This window comes from Cyprinodon tularosa, unplaced genomic scaffold (assembly GCF_016077235.1).
Source record: "Cyprinodon tularosa strain WSP-4 unplaced genomic scaffold, ASM1607723v1 ctg62, whole genome shotgun sequence".
In the NCBI taxonomy this organism is placed as follows: domain Eukaryota; kingdom Metazoa; phylum Chordata; class Actinopteri; order Cyprinodontiformes; family Cyprinodontidae; genus Cyprinodon; species Cyprinodon tularosa.
Genome location: NW_024039363.1, coordinates 1,052,470 through 1,065,726, shown reverse-complemented (window position 1 = coordinate 1,065,726; position 13,257 = coordinate 1,052,470). Strand labels below are relative to the sequence as shown.

The window sequence follows — 13,257 nt, the reverse complement described above, 5'->3', positions numbered from 1 at the left end:
GGTCCATATTGACATGATGGCATCACACAGTTGCCGCAGAATTGTCGGCTGCACATCCATGATGCGAATCTCCCGTTCCACCACATCCCAAAGATGCTCTATTGGATTGAGATCTGGTGACTGTGGAGGCCATTTGAGTACAGTGAACTCATTGTCATGTTCAAGAAACCAGTCTGAGATGATTGCAGCTTTATGACATGGCGCATTATCCTGCTGAAAGTAGCCATCAGAAGTTGGGTACATTGTGGTCATAAAGGGATGGACATGGTCAGCAACAATACTCAGGTAGGCTGTGGCGTTGCAACGATGCTCAATTGGTACCAAGGGGCCCAAAGAGTGCCAAGAAAATATTCCCCACACCATGACACCACCACCACCAGCCTGAACCGTTGATACAAGGCAGGATGGATCCATGCTTTCATGTTGTAGACGCCAAATTCTGACCCTACCATTCAAATGTTGCAGCAGAAATCGAGACTCATCAGACCAGGCAACGTTTTTCCAATCTTCTATTGTCCAATTTCGATGAGCTTGTGCAAATTGTAGCCTCAGTTTCCTGTTCTTAGCTGAAAGGAGTGGCACCTGGTGTGGTCTTCTGCTGCTGTAGCCCATCTGCCTCAAAGTTCGACGTACTGTGCGTTCAGAGATGCTCTTCTGCCCACCTTGGTTGTAACGGGTGGTTATTTGAGTCACTGTTGCCCTTCTGTCAGCTCGAACCAGTCTGGCCATTCTCCTCTGACCTCTGGCATCAACAAGGCATTTCCGCCCACAGAACTGCCGCTCACTGGATGTTTTTTCTTTTTCGGACCATTCTCTGTAAACCCTAGAGATGGTTGTGCGTGAAAATCCCAGTAGATCAGCAGTTTCTGAAATACTCAGACCAGCCCTTCTGGCACCAACAATCATGCCACGTTCAAAGTCACTCAAATCACCTTTCTTCCCCATACTGATGCTCGGTTTGAACTGCAGGAGATTGTCTTGACCATGTCTACATGCCTAAATGCACTGAGTTGCCACCATGCGATTGGCTGCTTAGAAATTAAGTGTTAACTAGCAGTTGGACAGGTGTACCTAATAAAGTGACCGGTGAGTGTATACATACATATATACACACAACCAACCACAAAAGATAATAAAGATAAAAATATATACACATATAGCTCTTCTGTATATATATGCATATGTAAAACTAAATCCAGGTAAAGTGATAGATCCAAGTAAAGTGATAGATCCAAGTAAAGTGATAAATCCAAGTAAAGTGATATGCGACGTGCAAAAATAGTGCATAAATGTCAATTACAGAGGGGGGGTATCTGAATCACTTAGAGATTAATGACCACAGGTAGGAATGATTTCCTGTGGCGCTCTACATGGGTGCCCTTAGCTCTGTCCATCTTCCCATCTACACTAACCAGCTTCCCTGTCCCGGCTGATGCAAAAATCTATCCCCCCAGCATGATACAGCCACCACCGTCCATTCCCATGGAGATGATAGATTCCAGGTGACCTCACATATACTTTGAAGTTAAAGTTATCATCTAACCAGGGCAGCTTCTACTGCATGTTTTCCATGACCCTGACTTAGCAGGATTTCTTATCGCTTACTTTTAACAAGCTTTTGTTTTATTGCCACCTTTCTATAAAAACACAGTTGAGGGTTGCTCAACTTGTTGAGCTGTCAGAAAAAAGGGCTCAATCCAGCTGCACAGCAAAGTATAATAATACTTTTCCTGGTGCTAAAACATTTTAAATCTCACCATATTTAAGCTGTGACTCCACTGAGGCAAGAGTGGTTAAAGAAAAAAGGTCACAGCTAAAAGTGTCCAAAGGAAAATAGGCTGCACAATTCTGAACAAATATTGATGAAGATTGACTGTCTGGCTTCCTGGAAGCAGGTTAAGATAAAAACATCAGATGGCTTTAGACTTTTCTTCATTGTTCTAAAAGCGAACTGCACTGATAAAAGTTTGCGAGCACAACCCGCCTCTTTTTTATAAAGACAGAAGTCAACACCATTGCAAACCAATGTGCTGAGCTTTAATCACATGTTCCCATTCCTTAAGTAAAGCCTTGGGAAGGCAGAACACACTGACAGCTCCATAAGCTATAGTCCAACTTTAAAGAAACTTGTTAAGAATCTTGACAGACATTACTGAGGATTTCTTTTCCTGCCCTCTCCCTCCCGTCTCCTCTTTTCCTCCCCCCCCTTCATCCGCTCTCACTCTCCCATACGTGGTTCTTTCTTTTTGAATGATTCCAAGTGACATGTTTCCAGTTCCTGGCCCCTTAACAGTGTCAATTAAAGCAAGCGAGGGAGAGAGAAAGAGAGATTGAGTGGGTTCCAGGGTTTTGGCTGCCACTCTGCTCTCTTCAGCGCTCTAATCCGGAGAGCTGACATTCAGCCCAGCACAACAACCCTGGGAGCACTGGGAATCAAAGCGCTTCACACAGACTTTAGGAAGAGAAGGGGAAAAAGGTGAAGGAGTTTGTGTGTGCGTGGGGGTTGTCTTAGATGTGGGTAAATGTTCATGCTAAACAAGAGGAAAAGATGCAAAATAGAAAGTGGCAGAAAGTGACAAAGGAGGAAAAATATGGCAATTCGAGTGCCAGAGAGCTGAAGAGAGACACTAATAGCAAAGAGGAGAGGGACAGGGGAGAGGTTAGAAGCTGTGAGGTGGAGAACACTGCCAAGTCACACACTGACTGCACTTATTGGCAACTGGGGTTAAAAATGCTTCAAAACACACATTCTGGGCTGCATGTCAGGCCAAATAGCTGCGTGAGGAAACAACCACGAAGGGAATCATAAAATTAAATGGCTCTGAGGCCTGAAAAGCAACACAATCATCGTCCTGATTAGAGAGCAAAGTGTAGAGAATGAGGCTTTTTTTTTTTAACTGCCTGTATTTACATCCAAAGTTGTGGGGAAATAATCAGTGATCCTTCTGTGAACCTATTTCTCATGCACCCTGCAGATCCTATGTACCTGCCCTCACTCCCTCTGGGGCCCTGGGCTGCAGAGCCACCATGTGGCTTCAGAAAACAACAGCTCTACATGCTCCAATTCTTTTCTTTCTGGCTCCACCTGCTGGACGCTCAGAGCAACTGAAGGACAGACAGGATAGCCTGGAAATAAAAGCTTTATTCGCTTTATAAGTCTTTCATTTCTGCTTGCTAAGAGTAGAAATATCCAGAGGAAGTAGGTTTTAAGATTGATGCAAGCAAATGTGAAAAAGCACTAACTTTAAAAACAGCTAACAGCTGAAAACAAAAAGCTGATCATAGCTAAAAATAATAAAATACAACAAAAGAAAAAAATACAGCATAAAGGTATAAAATAAGGCAATACTAAGAATTTGTTTAAGTTAAATAAACATGGTCACCTGCCAATGTTAAAAAGTAGGAGCCATGTTTTAAACATTGGAAGGAAGGAGCCTCCATAATGTGCAGCAACTTACAAACAAAACATGTTTTTCGTTTAAAATACATTTTTTGTTAGAAAGAGAGAAATCACATTGAAAGACGTGCTGGAAAAGAGGATAGGAAATAAGGTGGACAGATTTTTTTTTTATCTATTAAGATGTTAATGTGAAATATAAGCCTAATGCATGTTTTATTGACATTTAGAAACCTTTCTACCTTTCCTTCTGTGAGGTGGGAATATTTTAGAGGTTGACACTACTTTGGTTTTTACAGACTCAGATATGATAACATACAGTAAGAAAACAGAGGGATGATTAAAACAAATCTAATTTATAAGCCAACAGTTATAATCTAGAATTTTAAAGTATAGGTTTTACATTTGTTGGTTACCACATTTTGTGGCATAGCTGTCATACGTTATTGAATGCATGCTGATGATTGTGTATTTCTCAAGAGCACTTTGATGTTTCATTATTTTTTTAAGCTTTTATGGCTTTAAGAATTCACTTTGAGCATCATTTTTTTGTGCAGCTTTGATGGACTGCAGTGGAAATTAAAGTATAATGAACATTAGTTCTGACTGACGTTATAGCAAAAGTATAGCTCTGCACCCTCCACCCATTGCCATTGTTGGTTGAACAAAGGAAAAAATGCATGCAAGTAAAATATGGAAGTAGGAAGCAAAGATGTATGCAGAGTTATCACTTTAAATCACAGTATTTATCATGCTGAGGGCTCAACCAGACTAGGAAACTTGTAAAGAGGAAAAAGGGGCAAGAAGCTGCCACTTCAGGAATTATACTATTTTCCAGGCAACTTCCCAAAAATATTTGGATTGGATGTGATTTCTGCCTCTAGTTTGACACAAGATTTTTTTAAATTGTCTGAAATGTTGAAAGTGTAACAAAAAACAGTGGAAGATGAATATCATCTTCTACATCCAGTTATTGGAAATAAGTGAATCCTTTTAATAGAGCATCTTTAAAGGATAAAGCTATTAGGATAAATGTTTCTAAAATGTTCATTTAGTATACTTAAACTAAGATTTATTTTGTCATTTCGTATACACAAGTGTAAACAAAAAGAAATTTAATTTAGAACAGCTTTCCAGACCATTTCATTTTTAAAGCGCAGCCTTGATAAGGTAAGCAGCAGTGATAAAAAAAAACAACAACGTTGTGATATTAAGTCACTATAACTAGTTATTGAATCTGCATCGTTCATGTTTGCTTGGCAGCAGTGATGTCAGACGGATCTGGATCTTAGCATCCAAATGGGATTTTTATCCTGGTGGAAGAGGATCTGATGCTGGAGCATTAGGAGTCCGTTGCCTGGGCTTCACCCCATCAGTTGTTGTTGAGCTGCTACTACTGCCTCCTGACGCACTCGCCTCTCCTGGCTATATATATATATAGCATCATCTATACAGTGTTTTACATGCAGGGATAAGTATAGAAGCATGCTCTAGCACTAAATGACTGAACGTAGACTAAACTTAGCGTCTTTGCTTCCTGTTCTTCAAACCAAGTTGAACTCAGTGTTTTCACTGCCAATCCTCTTGCTAAAGCATGAGAGAAGCACCCAGTTTGTCTGGTCGACCCATGTTTGCTGCCCACGGAACAGCCCGGGCACAAATGGACGTTTTTCCAAGGATCCGCTACAAAGCCACTAAAACATGGTCCCCTTATTCCCGCCGTTGTTGAGAGCTGTGCTTCTGCCTGCCTGAGCCGCAGCCATGGAGCTACCCACCACCGCTTTAAGGACGCACCTTTCTCAAGCTGCTGTAAGCGATCAAATGAAGCCCTGCAGATCTGCCTCAGTCCCTCCTAGAGCTGCGTGTTGACTGTGTTTCTGAGCCAAATCGAGACAATTTTTGTCCCCTCATTTCCGAATTGGACTGAACATAACCAAACTGAAAAGCCCCCCTCCATTCTACTGCGACAACACAGTAGACCCGTTTTCCCTTCTTTTCATATGATGTTTAATAAATAAGCTTTCTGATTCAACTGCTGATGGTTTTTAAGTTAGGGTTATGAACTGAACGCCAATGCTCACTGAGCCTGACGATATATGCCGTCTGTTACTGTCTGCTTAATTCGCATTTGTCTATTTTCTTGGAAGAGTTAGGCTATTACAATTGGACTGGCTAGCATCGTTAGCTCCAAACTACGTCATCTTCGGCCACACGCTAGCAGCCATTTGTGAATTTATGAGCTACTGTTCTAGCTGAGATCAGGAACAGGTCTTCTGGGGTCATCAGAGCGAACGCATTTTGACCAGTGCCGCTACATATTAATTATTTTACACATTTCTTATTCATTGTTCATTTTTCACTGTTAAACCAAGTGAGGCTTTCCTGTTTTGCTTGCATTTAATGTCTCTACATCCGTTATTTTAAAGGAACTTTAAATGCATCAAGCCTTAAAACTTGATCATACCTCAGAGACTCTTTAGCCCTCTTTTTCCCCTTTTTATTAGCTTTTTGTTTTATTTGAGCTTATTTTCAATAGTGTTGGTATTAGATACAATAATAATTTGTGATTATTAGCTAATAAAGGTACCAGTGTTTCAACCCGTGGTGTTTAGCTATTTATGCAGTGGATGGTTTATCATTTAGAGCCAGAACCACACCCTCCATTCCTAGAAACAGAGATTAATAGATGTGCTGATAACCAAAGTCTAAATGAATAAAATTATGAGACAACAGCTGGTCCAGGAGCCCAATTTTGGGTAAATGAAAAAAGTTTTTTTTTTCCGCTTGACCTCAGCACCATTTACCATGTTCCATACAGAATGTCAGGACTTTCTTTTTTTATTATTATTTTTTTTATTCTGTTTCTTTTTTTTTTACATAAAATTCTAACTCATTTGGCATTGTTTTTCTAGTTTTCTGGTGTTTTAGGAAATCTAGATTTTTCCCTTTAATTTTGATGAGAAACACAAAGGCATCACAAGAAGTGTCAAAAACAAGACAGAAAAACACCACGCATCCATCTGTCCCACTGACCTGCTTTCAGTGTCCAGGAAGACGGAGCTGCTGCTCTCGTACAGAGCCTCACTAACAGGAGAAAGGCAGAATGGAGAGGAGAAGGTGTCCGAGTCTGAGCCCATGGTGCTGTCCCTGCTCACTTCGTCCGACAGCTCATAGGAGCCCTCGTTGCCCTCCTCCCCAGCTAAAAGCAGCTGCTGCTGATGGTTAGAGGACGGGTCTGAGCCACTCTCACCCACCAGGCTCTGGGTGGAGGTGCTGCTGGTAAAGTTCCTCTCCTCGTCCTCCTCTTCCTCTGGGGCTGCTGCTGGAGGACGTGAGCGTGGCCTATGGAGGATAGTTGGTTCAATACATCACAAACATACAGTAACACTCTTGCAGGGTTTATACAGGAATGAGTAACTCTAACTTAATGCTCTTAGAAATAATTTTAATGCCATCAAAAAGTAACCATGGCTCTCAGAATCCTTGGTCATCTTTACCGTCAACAGATGTCCTGAATTCCTTGTTTTTTCAGCCACTTTTGTTGAAAGTCCAGCTTTTTCTCCGCCTCAAGCTTTTTTTTCCAAACATACGGCTTAACGATCAACCGGAAGCAGTAACATCCAAACACGCTGATATATCTGACGAAATTGTTTGTATAAACTTTTTTTTATTTTTTTTATCATATTTAATTAATTTTAATGCTAATCATGACCTAAATTTAAAAAATAATAATTTAATGACTTTTAAAGATTTTTAATGACCCTGTCTGGGTATGTTATTTTCTTTTTCTATACGAAATATGTACAGTATAAATATGGGCTGCCCAGGCTCTTACCGTCTCCCTCTGCGGCGGGCGTTCCTACGCACAGGGGAGCTCTCTGGAGTGATGTATCTCAGCGCCTCCTCATCGTGCCTCTGGATGCGGGAATTTGGCACCCAGGTCAGGATCAGTGTGGAGCCCAGGCACTCATCTTTCTCCACATGAACGCACAGGTAGCCTGCAGAGCCGACAAAAACATGTTGGCGTTAAGAGAAATCACCGAGACGTCTGGAGCAAAGGTTTTAGAAAAATAAAACAATCTAAGATGAAAAATTAACTTGATCCCCAAACAGGCAGAAGCAACCAATGAAAACAAAAGGAAATTAAGAAAACTAAGGAAATAAAAGTAAAACACTTCACTAAATAAAGGATTACTGTCATTACTTTGCATTATCAATGATTATTCAATAAGCTGCAATTTTCTTCCCATGGATCTTCCTATAATGTGAAGGGTAAAATATACTTTTACAATATAAAGAATTAAAGTAAAATAGCACATCATTATACATTTTTTTTTAGTTTTTGTATTAAACACAGACTAAATAATCAAAATGTTTCGGGTTGTTTTCTTTTTTATTACACATTATTAAACTCAACAAAATATGAAAAAACAGGAACCTATTAGGTCACTGTATAAGGAAAACATTAATAAAATATGTGGAAAAACTATCGACTAACATGTAATCCACCAATCAGTGCTGTGAGAGGCTGTGCTATTAGCTGGGTCAGAACACTGGGGTTCTAGTTGCTTTCAGAAGAATTTTATAGGGTAACTCTTGGACATGCATTAACCCACAAAAGCCTGCCTTCCTCATTACCATCATGTCTTTTTCTATCATGTTAAAAAAAAAAGGTTTTGCATAATGCCCTTAACTTTCTTTTTTCCCCTTTTTTTTAAACTTACATTTTATTGATTTTAAAAGAGAGCAAATACACAACATACAATGACAATTAACAGTTTTTTACAGTGTGAAATTTTACCATAGATTAACCGTCCCAGCATGACATTTTACAGTTTCAGCATCATAATTGTGGTCTCAGCTTCACCATACAAACCTAGCACAAGAATTCACCTCAAATGGCAGGTCTATGTAACATAATCTAGAAAAAAAATAAAAATTGAGTTGTTAAGACTCGTTTACTTGAGTAAATCTTCCACAGAACCCCAGCGTTGGCTGAAGATATCTTTTTGAAGTCTTAACGCGTACTTTATCTTTTCCATTTGGTATAATTCCATTACAATTAGGACCCATAAGTTGTAGGAAGGCTGCTCTGGTTGCTTCCACTTAATTGTGATGCATTTCAGGGCCGCTGCAAGAACATTTAAGAGATATGATTTGGCTCGTCCTTGCAGCCCAACTGGAAAAATACTGAGTATTGCATCCGTTACATCCTTGGGGATAACCTCCTCTAAACTTTATTTTTATCATCACATGCTTTTAAGCAAAGCAGAGAAGTTTCATGGCTCCTCCAGGCCACATGGATAAATGGGCGCGATTTGGGTGATAACTTAAAAAGATCATCAACAGAATCCAGAATAGACTCTCAGTCAATTCTTTATAATGCTTCTGCTATGGCATCATTTCTCTTGCAAATACCAGAGAGCCTGTGTTCAAAAATGACCCCGAGCGCCCTCTAGTGAACTGTGGTAACACTACAACACTGGAATCCCTTAAAAGCGGGGGACATTATCAATTAATCGGATGCAAGAAATTTTAATCTAATAAACCTTTAATAAATAATTCATCATAAGTCATCTTTAGACATGATCAATATCGAGAGAATATATATCCAGCTACATTTTCTACTGTTTTATATCACTGAACTCTGGTCTAGAACCACACCACATTCTGGGGGAAGTAGACAGAGGAAATGATTTAGCCTTACCAAGCATGGTTGGTAGGGCTGACCTCTTTTTAAAAGATGGAAGTTAAGTTTAAATAGTGTTAGGGTAACAATTTAACTTCTGCCTTTTCCACTTGTGTTAGGCATTAAGGTATGGGCTTTTGACAAACAATATGAAACCCTTAAAAAAAAAAAAAGTTGCAGAGAAAGCTCCCCTACAGACACCTATGCAAACTTCCGAAAATTATTTTGCCATTTAAGTGGAACACTTTCATTATAAAATTAAAGAAATTATTTTTGAAAAATTCTAATTTTACTAAGAGCTACAAGCTCAACTGATTGAAGGCACATATAACCAGCTGATTATTTCTCCCTTCTTATATTTCTCAGCTGTAGATCTATGCAGTTCATCCAGAGTGATCAAGGGCCTCTTGGCTACTTCTCTGATCAATCTTCTCCTTATTTGATCTGAAAGTTTAGAGGGACGTCCCGGTCTTCATAGATTTGCTGTGGTCTGAAACTCCTATTTCAATATTATCGCTTTCAAAGTGCTCCTTGGTATGTTTAAAGCTTGGAAAATTCTTTTTGTATCCAAATCAAATCCAGACGTTCATAGAGGAGGTGCATTTATAGGGAGACTTGATTAGACACAGGTGGTTTCCACTTATCACAATCAGCCATTTAGATCCAACATTGGATCATTCAGATTCTCACTGAACTTCTGGAGAGAGTTTGCTGAACTAAATTAAAGGGATTTTTTTTTTTTTTTTTTTTGTTAAATAAGTTTAACATTTACAATAAATCTTGTTTCACTTCATGATTGTGCCCTACCTGTTGTTGATTCTTCAACAAAAAAAATTAAATCATTTTATCTTTATGATTGAAGCCTGAAATTTGGCATAAGGTCAAAAAGTTCAAGGAGGCCAAATAGTTTCGCAAGGCACTGTGGCTAAAATTTGGGTATTGCCTCTGTGTCTGTGGTGTATGACACTAATACACCACAATAACACAATTTAACTAATAAATTGGACTCTTTTCATATGGATCAGTTTAAATCAGCTGCACCCAGAATGTATGTCAGTGATAAATGCTGTAATCATAGACTGAGATAAAAAAATTAAAAAAACTCATTGTGCTATATTGATATCAATCATTATTATATATATATATATTATATTAATATTCTTAATATTGAACAATTGTGCATCCCTACACCCAGGAAGTCCAAAATTAGTATGACAATTTAGATGATGTGTAATTCTATCCACACACTCACACCTGCGGAAGTAATAAGCTATATACTTCCAATGTCATTGTACTAGACAGACAGTGCAAACAGGCCAAATAATCTCCAACCTCAGCAGCAGTCTCAATGATAAACAAGCTGGTAGTTCTGGCACTGAACGGCCTTTGCATTTGCCAAGATCTAAATGACTAAGAATTTGCACAGAGTCTTAGAAAATGTATCTGAGCAGCCAAACCTGGGTGGTGCTCGGCCAGGCCAGGGAGGGGCTCCATAGGATGCACGCAAACATTATTCTTGGAGAAGATGATCTCGCCATCCAGCCCAGAGCGCAACGATGAGCCTCCCGCCCCAGGGTTCAAGGTCAGGAGGTCGGACGCCTTGGAGGAGGCACGCCGAAGGAGCCGACCCAGAGACATCTCCTTAGGCTCAGGGACACTAAGCCCATCCTCTGACAGGGAATGAGAGAGAAGATGAAAACAACGTTAGAGATTGGAATGACATTTCTCAAGGGTGGTGAATTGAGAAAGATCTTTTCTCCATTTTACTTTTTACCATCTCACTAAATTGTCAAGAATCCTGTTTTTGTTTTTTCTTATATCCCTGCCGCATCTTTCAATGAGATCTAGTTCAAGATGAGTTGATTTAATATCTAGAAAACAAGTTATGTGTGAATCAGATCAGTTATTTTACATCACCGTCTAGCCCAGAGGTTGTTGTTTGTCTTCCATAGAACAACAGTGTTTATACGCTTTCTAGTTGCATTTCAATCCCAACAAATACACACCAGCTGTCAACTCAAGTCTGAAAGGCCAAGAAGTAATAAAGCAGTTCATTTCAAATATTATACTTAAAGCTGCTATTCCAACTTTTAACCACCAGATGCCACTAAAGAGCACTGATACAAAAATATCTTTGGGTTACGTCATAAATAAAAAAATAAGAAAAATCCTTAGGTTTTGGGTTAAAATGTCCCTTTTCTGTCTTAGTAAGTACCATTTTAAAGCGAGCTGTATCACCCTAAGAAAAGCTGCAGTGAAGCAGCCTTCATAAAGCCTTCATAAAGGCAGAAATAGCCGAGGCCCCTTAAAATGGCCTACTGTGAGTGTGATAAAGAATAAACACAGGTGGACGTAGAATCCCTCCAGGATCCTGGTGATCTGGATCGTAGTCAGCCAATGTGACCTTTGACCTATAAAAATAAACGCTAAATAACAAACAAAAACCATAAAAAACCCAGGTCCCTGAAAATGAAATTAGACGTTTGTCTAACATTGAATCCAAATATATTCAGCTCTATGTACAGTAACTCTACAGGGGGAGATGGATTACGGTTTTCTTTGATATTCTAATTAACTCTGGTGTTTTAAAAACAATCATTTTTTTAAACGTACTTGTATTAAATCTGTGGTGGTGCTTATTTAAGTCATTTTAAGTCCTTAAAAATGCTGTCCAGTGGATACAGCCGGCTCTGTACGAGCTATAATTTATGAGGACCAATTTAATATGGAGGCAAAAAGTTTAAGGACAAACGTACCCCAGCCTTGTTCTAAGGCTGCAGACATTCTCATCCAAACTTCGCCTCCTCGTTTACACGTGTGCCAATATTTACTGCAGTGTCCTTACTGCAGGGCTCCTCCCTCCAATCCCCTCACCTCCCCTGACTTGTTCAGCATTTCTCCGAGCCGCACACCTGCATCTACTGGACAGCTTGGGCTTCCGTGTGCGTCTCATAGCTGTGTGTGCCGAAATGTTTCCCACCTTCTGCAAACACCAGAAGCTACGCGCCGATGGACAGTAAGCAAACACGCTCGGCGTGCATCTGGTTGAAATCCCAAGCTGTTATCAGGAGCCAACAGGGGGGGGGGGGGGGGGATGTTTACCACCACTTGATTAAGCAGGCACCCTACTTCCTGGTGCCAAACCTCACACAGGAAGTTTGTCATCACAAAATCTGGGCACTACCTCAAAGGGAAGCCATGTGGTAGTCGAACATTTCACTTCCATCTGAAAAAGTAGAAGCATGACGGTTTTTCTAGGTCAGAGATTTGCTATTGGCACAAAACTTCTCTTTTCAAAAAGTGTCTTCTGTCTGCGGGAGAGCCTGGACTGCAAATAACATTTAAAACTAATTATTGAAGAGTTTTTTGCTGTTTCTCAGCTTAAATTAAATACAGATTACGCCAATTTAAACTGTTAAAATCCCAGCTGAGAACTTTCAAGACCTTTTCATCATGAAGAGGCCCCCAGCAGAGACTGGCTAAACACTAAGAACAGGAAGTAGATCAGAAAAACTATACAAGGATTCCCTTCTGCACTAAGATGAAATAACAGAGTACATAGAAATAAATGGCATTAAGGAAAAAGCTCACTAAATAAATAAGCAAAAATAGCACAAAAAAAATGATATGACTGGCAGCAACAGCTTTGCTGAATGCTATACTTAGACAATATATGTATCCATGGCAAAAACACTTTAACACAGGGGCACTGAGGTTCAAGTCTTTTCTTTTAGGAAGAAAAAGAGAGTACAGACCGTTCATGTCAGGAACAGTTCAATAAGAGGCTGTATCCAGAAAAAGGAAGGAATTAAAAGAAGAACATAGCCAGAGATACTTTCTTATGAAAAGCAAAACAAGGCATGAACAGTTTTGTCAATGACTCTCCATAGAAAAGGGACAAAGCTACAAAGGGAAACACTAAACTAGGGGTCCCTTCTGAGGGACACAAATCAACAGTATACATCGTTAACTGTCAGCGATAGTTAATTGACTATGTCCAAGAACAGGAAGGAACAATACAAATAAAGAGGAGAACTTTCTATGAGAAAAAAACAAAACAAAACAAGGGTTTAGTATGCAGTGGCAGATGGCTTTATTTTGAAAAAATAAAAATAAAAAAGACACACCTTAACAGAAGAACTGATTCTGAAGTTCTTTCAGTAAAACAAAA

General features: G+C 39.6%; 1 protein-coding gene across 1 annotated transcript in view; it reads right to left on the bottom strand.

The window, feature by feature from the left end:
- tbc1d16 (TBC1 domain family, member 16) overlaps positions 1 to 13,257 on the bottom strand; it is a 41,811-nt gene that overhangs the window by 24,476 nt on the left and 4,078 nt on the right. The window contains exons 2-4 of the mRNA XM_038307771.1: positions 10,544 to 10,756; positions 7,233 to 7,395; positions 6,431 to 6,739 (exon numbers count right to left, since the gene is read on the bottom strand). Of these exons, the coding sequence (XP_038163699.1) occupies positions 6,431 to 6,739; positions 7,233 to 7,395; positions 10,544 to 10,724 (653 nt within the window). The 5' untranslated portion in view covers positions 10,725 to 10,756. The remainder of the gene's footprint in view (positions 1 to 6,430; positions 6,740 to 7,232; positions 7,396 to 10,543; positions 10,757 to 13,257) is intronic.